The sequence below is a fragment of the Nyctibius grandis genome, chromosome 22, assembly GCF_013368605.1.
Source record: "Nyctibius grandis isolate bNycGra1 chromosome 22, bNycGra1.pri, whole genome shotgun sequence".
NCBI classification, from domain to species: domain Eukaryota; kingdom Metazoa; phylum Chordata; class Aves; order Nyctibiiformes; family Nyctibiidae; genus Nyctibius; species Nyctibius grandis.
Genome location: NC_090679.1, coordinates 5442537 through 5453356, shown reverse-complemented (window position 1 = coordinate 5453356; position 10820 = coordinate 5442537). Strand labels below are relative to the sequence as shown.

General features: G+C 48.0%; 1 protein-coding gene across 1 annotated transcript in view; it reads right to left on the bottom strand.

The window, feature by feature from the left end:
• Nucleotides 1-539: 539 nt before the first annotated feature.
• The window catches only part of FGF18 (fibroblast growth factor 18), a 72986-nt gene continuing 62705 nt past the window's right edge, over nt 540-10820 (bottom strand). Inside the window, exon 5 of the mRNA XM_068417248.1 lies at nt 540-1535. Coding sequence (XP_068273349.1) covers nt 1269-1535 — 267 coding nt within the window. The 3' untranslated portion in view covers nt 540-1268. The remainder of the gene's footprint in view (nt 1536-10820) is intronic.

Sequence of the window (10820 nt, the reverse complement as noted above, 5' to 3'; positions counted from 1 at the left end):
AGAGCTACGCGGGGCGAGGGAGAGGGGTTTGGTCAGTCTAGGGCAAGTTTTGAAAGATACAATATTGAATTAAATAGCTGAAACAAATAGCCCCTCTCAAAACCTCCAGTGAAGGAAACACAAGCCACACGTAAGTACGTGTTAATTGAGTCAGACACTAATTTTCCAGCTTACCTTCTGCGTGGCCAAAGCTTTAGGAACTATTCATTGGACTGAAAAGTATCAAATTTAACTCCTGCTCTTGAAAAATGCCACTGTGGATCCCCCCACTCTCAGCCTATCACCACCCCACACAAGACTTGTTCCTTGTGGGAACAACAAAGGAGGAGGAAGAAGACAGTATTAAGGAAAGGGAGGAATTACAGAATTAGCAATGAAGCTTAGAGTGGGGAAACTACCCTGAACATATCCTGCTGCCCTCACATAAAATATAAATATGCATTAAAAAAAAAACAATAGTCAAGGGGGGAAAAGAAGTGTGAACAGCAAAAATATGTACATGTGTTTTAAATAATTTTTTTAATTGTCGAGGCAGTAATACTTGGTTCATGGAACTGCAATATACAGAGAGGTGAAATAAATAGCTTATATATATATAATATATATAATATAGCTGGTTTTAAAATATTCCCTTATCATTGGTGTACTAGGTCATCTTGTAGTCACTTGAATGTATTTAGCAGCATTCTCCAGAACTGAGCATAATGCAGGATCACGGAGCCGTGACACCTTATGTCGTCAGAAAGGTTACAGAAGATCGATGCGTCGAGAACTCCACGGAAACTCAATCGCTGCGGCACACACCATCTTGTCCTGGGCCGGCATGCAGCAGACAATAAATAGATTACTGCAAAAACCGGCACTTTGCGGGGCAGGGTCTCAGTAACTTTGGGAAAGAACTTTGGTTTTCTTTGGTTTTATTTATTTATTTTTAATAATTACTTTTTTTTTTTCCTTTCCTCTGGGGATATGCTTGAAAAGTTGTCCTTTCCAAAAAAAGCGAAATAAGCACCTGTGTGTCATCAACAACAAGAAGTCAATTTAAATAGAGCAGTTCGTTTTGTTTTTCAAGTCACAATAAATCCCTAACAGCTTTTCCCCAGCGTTTACCATCTAGTCTTTTATTAATTTTTTTTATTTTTATTTTTTTTTTAAACACAATGTACAAAAATAGAGCTTCTTCCTTATTTTTAATGTAAAAATATTCCTCTGGTGCAGTTTTTTTTTTTTTTTGTGGTTTATTACTGTGACACTGTTTTTGTCTATTTTTAACTGGGGTTGGTGGGTCGTATTCTCTTAGTCCTCTTGGTGACTGTTGTGTACTTGAAAGGTTTCTGTATCTCCACTTGCCCCTTTGGGTACCTCTTCATAAAATGTACGTCTTGCTGGTTTTCCCGGGTCTTGGGCCCTTTCCGTGGCCTCCCTTTTTTGGTGAATCCGACATACCAGCCTGAATATTTTGCTGACATCAGTGCCGTATAGTTGTTTTCTAGGACTTTTTCAATAAAGACGCACTCCTTGCTGGTGCCATCAGGCTGAAAAAGGAAAAAAAAAAAAAAAAGAAAAAATTCATTATCCAAATGCAAGCTCAGTGACCAAAACCCAATTTGGCATAAATAAAATCATCACATCTGGACCTTGTTTTTAGTTCAAACATTGTTAATAGGAGCTGTAACAAACATCAGCTGAAATAGAAATAAATTTTTTAAAAAAAAGCACAGAAGCATGAGGTCGTCTTTTCAATTTTTTTTAAACGCTCCTATCCAAGGAGAGAAAGTTTTTCAAAGACAACAGTTAAGTTTATCCAGTCCAGCTCCTTCAATTGCAAGCAAAGCAAGACATTTAGCTTGGCTTTTTCTATTAGGAAAGGAGGATGAATTGAACCCATGCCAGGGAGACATCATACTTAATCAGGAAAAATTTTTAAAAATCAGAATCTCATCTGGGCCACACAACAGCATTGCCACCTCTGCCGCTCACTTCTGATACGTTTTCCAAAATACCTTATGGGCTTGCATCCATAACTACCCAAATCCCACTAAAACCATTACAAGCCTTAGTCTAAGTCTTCCCAGAGCTTTGAAAACTCTCCCCCGCCGCACCCTGGGCGCGACACCTGGCAAATAACCTGTGCGTGGATCTCGGGGATGAGCGGAGGGCCGCCGCAGGCATCGGGGTCCCCGACCCCACTCTGGTCCCTGAATCCAACCGGTTATTTCGGAGCTGTGTTGCACACCCCAGGCGTGGCTCCAACTCGCATCCCTGAATGACAGCAGCAGGAAGGGCCGTTTCCAGGTTGGGGCAGCTCCCCGGACGGGCCAGCATCCCCCCGGCATCCCGATGCGACGGCAGCTGGAGGACTACGGGGCAGCAGTGTCCTCAGCCACCAGACCCACCCCAGCTCTGCTGCCACAGGCGTGACGCAAGTGCCTGATTTAACACCTCTGCTCTCTCAGGATTCGTTTTTGTTTGGAAGAGGGTTTCGTTTCTCGTGGCAGAGGGGACGTGGTCCTTCCCCTTTCCCTACCTTTCAATCTCAGCCTATAAGCAGCCATCCAGATCTCAAGTACCTGGCTTAGGAAACCATGGCCCTAGACGACATTCTTCCCTGCACAGGGAGCCAGGATTAGATGCAGAACTGGAGGTCAGCAGCTCCTGAGCACAAGCACTGCTCCCCAACCACCCTGCAGCAAATCGCCTGCCCTCCTGGGACTCCACTCCCACTGCAAACCCACCTCCCCAGCTAGCACCCGGGCTGCTAGCTCCCCAGCCGCTCGCTGCTTCAGGATATTGGCAAACAGGGTGTACTGGGTTTGCGTGGCAAGGTTTTGGTATCGGGGGGGCTACAGGGGTGGCTTCTGTGAGAAGCTGCCAGAAGTTTCCCCTATGTCTGACAGAGCCAATGCCAGCTGGCCGCAAGACGGACCCACCGCTGGCCAAGGCCGAGCCCATCAGCCACTGTGGTAGCGCCTCTGGGATAACGTATTTGAGAAAGGGGGAAAAACTGCTGCACAACAGCAGCTGGGAGAAAGGAGAGAGACCCATGAGCCTTTTGTTATATCTTCTCTCCCCTGTCCAGCTGAGGAGGGGAGCGACAGAACAGCTTTGGTGGGCACCTGATGCCCAGCCAGGGTCAACCCACCACACTGGGTTCAGCTCAGCTTGGGGATCTAGACTAGCAGACCTGGAGCTGGACTTTGGACACGGCAGCACACGGACCTTGGGCTGGATTCAGGACTCCAATGTACACAGCACACACAGCACCGGTGGGAGCTGCAGCATCACACAACAGCATCTTGAAGTGGTTCAGCACAGGGGAAATTCTTCTCGCCTACAACCTTCTGCCAGAAAATATGTTTTGTCCTTTAACTGCTGAGTTACTGGTGCCGCACCTCGAACGCCACGCATCGCTGTGTGCGCCGGCACGCTGTTTTATGAGTCCAAATGCACTGGGGAGTGGATACAGGCTCACTTCAGCCCTGGATGTTGTCTCAGCTCCGGGTGTTTTATGGGTTCCGGACAGGGATAAGCGCAGCATGGAGCATCATACAGGACTTAATCTAATGCTCAGCAAAGCCAAAGGAAGGTTTTCCATCGTAGTGTTAGCCCCATCCAACTCCCCCCAAAGTCAAATGATGAGTTTTTCAGTACCGCAGGCCTACGCTTAGTATTAAACTCTCACGGCAACTTCTGCATCAAACATGCTAAGCCAGGGTCCACGTTCCCTATACGTGCCCCCTATATGGGGGCAAAGCCTGCTCTGCCATAGGACTGGCAATCTCCGTACTGGGCTAGGCACGAAGGTCCTAATTTTATCATCTACACTTGGAAGCTCTCAAATGCTTTCATGAACAGCAGAACTGGGCAAAGCTCAGTGGTTCCAGTTCCTGGGGGGGGGGGGGGGGGGGGGGGGGTCATTCTCCAAGCCCTGGGTTTGATCAAAGCCACATGAGCAGGGAAGGGGGAAATCAGTGAACACCACGGGGTTCCACCAGGTTTCAATGGGAAGCCATAAAACCAGCCCCAGGTTTCTGAGGGCTCAGCCCACTACAAACCCTTCCCCAATGAATGGAGACTTTTTCAAACAATACCATGGCTGAGTTTCAAATCCACCCAAACCCAGGTGCTGATGAACCGACCGGATCCGTACCGCAGGGGGAGCAGGTAATTGGAAGGGCCGCTTCCCCCACACTCATGGAAAGGTCCTGGATTTGAGCCCTGACCTTGTTACTAGGAGAATTAAGGCATTTTCATGCAATTTGGGAGGTTTCCGCTTGTACTGCAATGTCAGTTTCTCACGGAAAACGAAGACTGGAATGAAAATAAAACGTGTGTGTAGGAGGGGGAAGTTATTCTATTAATAACAAAAAAGTATTTACTTATACCTTCAAATTTGCCGACAGAGCCTAAGACAGAGACAGGAGGTGGAGGAATAACAAGGTGCAACTTCAGGCCAACCTCAGGGCTAATTTGAAGTAAACAAGGTGCATGAGATAAAATAACTTCGTTCTGGAAGAGGAAGAGCTAAATGATTTGATAACATGAAATTACAGTAACATTTACAAGTACCTCGAGATAAATCAGGATAAGGACCTCACTTCCCCAAACAGAGCATTCCTGTACGTGCTAAGACACGTCAGAGACAGACAAATGATTTTCGACTACTTACAAGATGATTTCACAGCATCTCTTATAATCTCCAATAGAATAAATCACTCGCACACGTCACCTACACCATGGAGAGCAGGACCCATGGTAATCTCTTAGGGGAAAAAGCAATTTGTAAGGGTTTTCAGTAATTTTTCAGTGTCACCTTGTTTTCACCAGGTGCCCATCACTTAGGGTCTAATCATGTCCCTGTTTAAGCGACACCAAAACACTCATTGGATCTGTCACCCATCCCCTTGCTCCTCCAAAGAGAGGAGGGTGGAAGAGAAAAGGGAGATGGCTTTGGCCGAGCGTCACTCCTGCCCCTGCCCGCCCTTCCCCAGGAGCTCCTGGTGCAAACGCCCGCTGCCGATACGAGGCTGCGCCCTCTGTGCCGACGTCAGCCGGGAGATGCTGCCAAGACGCATTTCGTACATACTCAGCTGTCAGGATGCACCTCGCAGAGCGCTCGCCCTTCAAAACGTGGAGGTTTATGTTTTGAATGGATTCTTTAAAATAAAGAAGAGATCTTGAAAGCCTCGGAGCTGCACAGGAGCCGCCTGGCCCGGTGCGATGGCACTGCCACGTGATGGGGCAGGACCCGCACCCAGCCCCGCATCCCTGTCTGCCCCTCAGAGCAGGGCGGGCACAAGGGCTTTGTGGCCCTGGGGTGTCCCACACGTGCTCAAGGGATGAGCTGCTCCTGTGTTTTGCTCACCATCATCCCACAGGCAACACCTCCAGCCAAGCTCCCTTCTCAGAGCAGGGCAAGAGCCATCGCAGAGGCACAACTCTGCTCCTGCGAAAGGCACGGGCTGTCTTCACATTGGCACCTCCTTGTATCTGTGACGAGCCATCCCCCAAATCACCGATTTTGCTCTCAGGAGCTGCTGCCTGGCCGTGCAATGAGGCCGTGCCACTGCAGAGGCAACAACTTGCAGCTCAGTTCTTAGCACAGAAATAATTCAGAGCATTTTTTATTTAAACACACCCCTAGGAGCCGTGGGAAGATGCAGCAGCTGTTAGCCAGACTTCTGATAATCATCTTATAAAATGCCTGATCTAAACACCACCTTCCACAGAAACCCCTCGGGCATCACCCAGGTCTGCGCAGAGGCGAGGGAAAGCGCAGCCGCGCTGGTAAAGCCTGGCAGCACGAAGCGCTGGCTCCGGCGGGGCACCTCTGGTAGCTGACAGCTGGGGACCAGCCCCAGACACAGCGGCGTGACAAGGCGCTGGACCCGAGCGCTCCCAGTCCCTTCACCAAGCGGGGTTAGAGCGGCAGCAGCCGCCCAAGGCTCCCGCTCCGGACAGGGACATCTCGAGCGTGGGACTGTTCACACACCACAGGCCAACCCCACGCGGAGCGGAGCTGAAGGAGCTGCGCCGGAGTCAGGGGCTCTCCGAGCGCCCTGAGCTTACCAGGGAGCAGCACCGGGTTGTTTGTGCAGAGCATTTGGTGACAGGCTCTCCAGTATTAAACGTGAAACATGCTGAACTGACACTAGAGCACAATTAAGTGCCAAAGCATTTGCTGTTTCTACAGTTACACTCCGGTGCGCTTTGGTGCTCCTGCTCTCCCTTTTTATGACCCAACTTGGGTCTTATTGTAGTTTGGCTTTTTCGTTTTAAGTTCTCCAAATGGAAAGGATCAAAGGGCCCTTTGTTGCCGTAGCAGGAGCGCTCCTGGGAGCGAGGCGTTCCTGCCCCTAACAGCTTGCTGCTCGGGGGGAACTCGCCACAGCCCCTATGCCACCAGCCTGAGCCAAAGCGTGAGCAGGTGCAGCAGCCGCCTCCTCCTCCCTATTAGCCGGCCACGCTCAGCCACCTGAGCAGCTTTTTATGGGAAAGGGAGGCCAGGGCAGGTTTTCTCATTTATGCCTCACAAATCTGGCTCAGTGGGCACCGGCAAATCCAAACTTCACTCGGCTTTTACGGCAACAATAAGCAGCTTGGTTAACACAACGGTGCGGGGAGAGATGCCTCCAAGACTGAAAGGTTTCTCTGTTTGCAAAGATCAGGGCACAAATTAAGCCTTACAAGTGATGCTGTGTTAAGCTGTTGTTAGCTAAGCTTATGTTAAAACTCTTCCCCCCTCCTCAAATGATGCTGCAATTAGAAGCTCTCTGGGTAAGGCGACTGAATGCGCTGATGATGTGCTGCAAATAATACCAAACACCAAACCATAGGAAACACCTCTGTGACGACCCAGGAACGCCGGCTTGGCACAGGACGCAGCCACACTCACCCTTTCAAGTGAGCCGGGGATGACTCTCCTGTCTAATTATCACCTCTCTGCAAGTTCAGCCCCCCAGGCTCCAAGTCAAATTGGGGAGATACAAGCTCTCCATACCAGCGGGGTCGCTTCCCTCTGCAAGGAAAGCCAGCCCCCTCTTCCTAAAAATCCTGGGGCAGGGAAAGCTACCTCTCAAGGAAAAGTTTTCCAAGAGGTGCACACACCTATGTTTTTTGCAAGGAAAAAAGCTGAAAATTGACCCTTTCTGCATCCCTCCCTCCCCCTCCGCAGACAGACAGACGGACAGAGGGGGTTCCCGAGCAGCAGTACCCCACTGTGCTGGATCTCACACCACCCCCAGGCGCAAGGTACACCCACTGAGCTCAGCAATTACTGCAAAGGCTTGCTGAAAACTCCCCTCCAACACTGGCACTGTTTGATTCACACACTGCATTATACAAAAGAAATCCTGCCCTGTATTTCCTAAATTTCGGAGCAGTGACAGCGTGGGTTTTCGGGACATGAGGGTTGGGTTTTCGGGAGGTGAGCGGCTCAGCAATCCCAGCAAGCCACTCCTGAAGCATCCCCAGCTGAGGACCGAGGGCTGGTGCACCCAGCATTGCTGATACCCCCTATAAAGCCCCAGAGCTGTTTACACAGCACATACCTAGTGAGATAGGATTTTTCAGGAAGCATATTACTTCTCTGTGGTTTTGCACAAGCTCAGCTCAAAGTCAGCTCAGACTCACTCTGCAAGGCTTGGAAAATCCCGAGTGGAAGAAGGTAAGGCAGGAGTTACATTAATGTCGCAGCTTTTAGCACTGCCACCTCTCCCTCTTCACACGTACACCTTTCAAAGGTAGGTCACAAAGCGTGACAACGAGGTGGGTACGGCAGCAGCCAGATCCAGCAGCGCCATGGGAAATGTTACCCCCTCGCAGCACGGCAAACCTGAGTGCTCCGGCTGCCGGTAAGCTGGGCCCATCCATCCTCATGCACTTTACAGGCATTATGAGGACAGATCCATCATAAGCATCCTGATGCTCAGCCTCCTGGATTTATGGCAAGGCACCCTCACCACAGAGACACCTCTTGACCCAAATGCACATTCTTGCTCCTAGAAAACCGGGGAAGCTGCATCTATAACTGCCAAGAGTCACTCAGCTTCGTGCGCGTCTCCTCCAGCTCTCTGGCCTCTGAACCTGCACAATCCTCCGAGGAAAACACTTAGGAGTCACGATGGGCAGGTCAATAAAAGTGTCTGCCAGCGCAGCGGAGAGGTTAATTATGTATACAGGGCATCTAAGTGCACTCATGAAGCAGGGGAAGTAATACAAAACCCGTGCGGAGGAGATTCCCCGAAGAGGGGGTCTATCTCCCTTCAGAAGCCCAGTCTCAAAGCAGCGTTGCCCATTTTTGCACCCACCTGCCCATACGCACTGGGGGTACACCCCGTCTCTCCCGAGAGCATGCAAAACTGGGCACGGTCTCACATGCGTGGGATGGGACCTACAGGCTTCGCAGAGCCCTGTCCCCATTTGTGCCGGACACAGCACAAGCTGCAAGAACCAAGGAAGGAAGAGGAAGGGTTTAAAATTTGTCTTTCCTTCTACCTTTCACTCAGAAATTCCACTTTTCTAACTAATATCTGTTCCATAACCCTCACACTGCCCTGGAAAAGCATTTTGTCACAGGATGAAGAGGAGGATAGAGAGATGAAAGGAGTGTTTGCAGGGATGAGCCAAGCAAGGCTGAAGCTACGCCAGGACATGCCTCCTAACCTGCTCCTTCCATCACAGGCACATTTACTGCCACCAGTACGGCAGGGCAGCACATATCCATAATCAGGGCAAACTAGGTTGGCTTCATCAGGAAAGATGTACATTGGGTTAACAGAAATTACCAACTACATCTCAGAGAACTATGTGTACTTACTATTAATCATGAGAAACGTCAATCACTTTTTACATGAAATTTAGGAAATCAATGGAAAATTTAGGAAAATTTAAGTCAAAACAGCATGTTTCCTGCAATAGGAAGGTACTGCTTCAGGAGATCTGAAACCATGGGCAGGTTTCAGGCGTGACATCTGAGCAGATCGAAGACATCTACCATTACCTGCACCTACCTGACCCAGTTGCACGTATGCTTCTAGGTGCTAAATACAGTAAGAACTGGGAAGGCATTTCTACCCATCCACACAAAGCACACCCTCTTGGTTAAGGGGTTCGCTGTCTTTCCTTTCAGAGCAGTCATTTTCAGCCTCCACCGAGGCTCACAGGCTACTCCTGAACTTTCTATAAAAACCAACTAAAGAGCAGCAGCATATTTCATCTAGGCTTAAATTCATTATATAGGGATCTATGCTACTGCAGGAAAATTTTAAAAAAATTAAAACACCAGGTCTAGGCAATGAGTGGAGCAAAAACACGGGACTATAACAGTTGCTGTCCCCATAGCAGGTCTGGTAAACCCCAAGTTTATACACATTAAACAAACATGTATACTGACTTTTAAGTTATTTCAAACAAGTGCAATCTCATTCAGCTGATGTTCTGGTAGTGACACCAGTTTCCCTCGGGCAAGTTTACATCAGTGGAATTTAGGACCAAGAAAGGGCATTGATTATCTGCAGGATGGCATTAGTTCTCTTCATGTCAAATTATATTACTAAGAAAAAAGAGAAATCCATGATCAAATCAAGTGCCATCCATAAAAAATGATCATCAAGAATTGTTCCAGCCTGTGAAGGACAAATTCCTTCTGTATACAAGAAGTGCAAGGCTTTTGAGACTTGTCCTCCTTTAGGAAAACCTAATATCTTTAAGTACCCAAAAGACAATGCAAGAAAATGTCAAAAACAAAAATATGTTTAAGCAAGATCTACTTTTCTTTGCCCTTAAATGCATTGTAATGGCCATATCAAATGGACTATCTTTTGCTGCTGTTGGAGCATAGGTTTTATTCTCCACTTCAGAACTAGCCTCCATTCTCATTTCACCTCCAAAAACGAATTGAGTCAAGTGGAAACAGTCCTTGAAGAGCAGGATCCACCTGACCGTGCATCTCAACTGCATCCAGTTGAGGAAGACAAGGCTGCATCGCTTTGTTGCTTGCTGCAAGTTAAATACATTAGTGTATTTGCAAAGCAACATTACAAAGAAACATCACCATCATCTTAGAGACCAACAAAAATTGCACTTGGGAGAGAGATAAGATGCTCTGAGGAAAGCAATTAAATTCAACTTGATACAAGGGTCAGCACAAGACGCATAAAGCACACCCTCTCTACCCAAACAGGGTGAAGCATGACCAGGGCTCAAGGATCCCCTCTCAATAATTTTAATTAACATTTAACCCTAGGGAACTGAAATACTCCAACACGACGCACAGCTGCAGCCACCCAGAAACACAGGGGACAGAATGTTAGCAGCTTTATGGTGACACTTGCTCCTTGAACACAGAAAGGATTAAATTAAATCATCATGTATCTTTCAAGAAGGTGGCATTTTTTTCACTGGAAGGGGATATACAGCTTCCAAACACAGGATAAGAAAAAGCTTTAGAGGTCAAGCTTAGTCTGCAATGTGAACCTTGACTTCGCAAAACTCCAATTTGAGAGAGAGAATTGGCGCTTTTTTAAGAATTCCCAACTGAAGTTTGCTAAAAAGGAATCACAAGAAATCCATAAACCTGTTACACAGCTCTCTGGTGACCAGACACAGCCCAGAGACAAAGTCCAATGCTCACATCCTCAGCTGAGCAACTGTGACTCCCTAGCATAAAATGGATATCATTAAGAATTTTTTTTTTTAAAAAAAGGACCTTTTGCTTTATTTTAGAGTAAACACTTAAAGCATTGTGGCTGTGCTGAGAAGCTTAAGCTAACTGGAGATGTTCATGTATGGCTAAAACGTGACTATGAGGACCTCTTGAC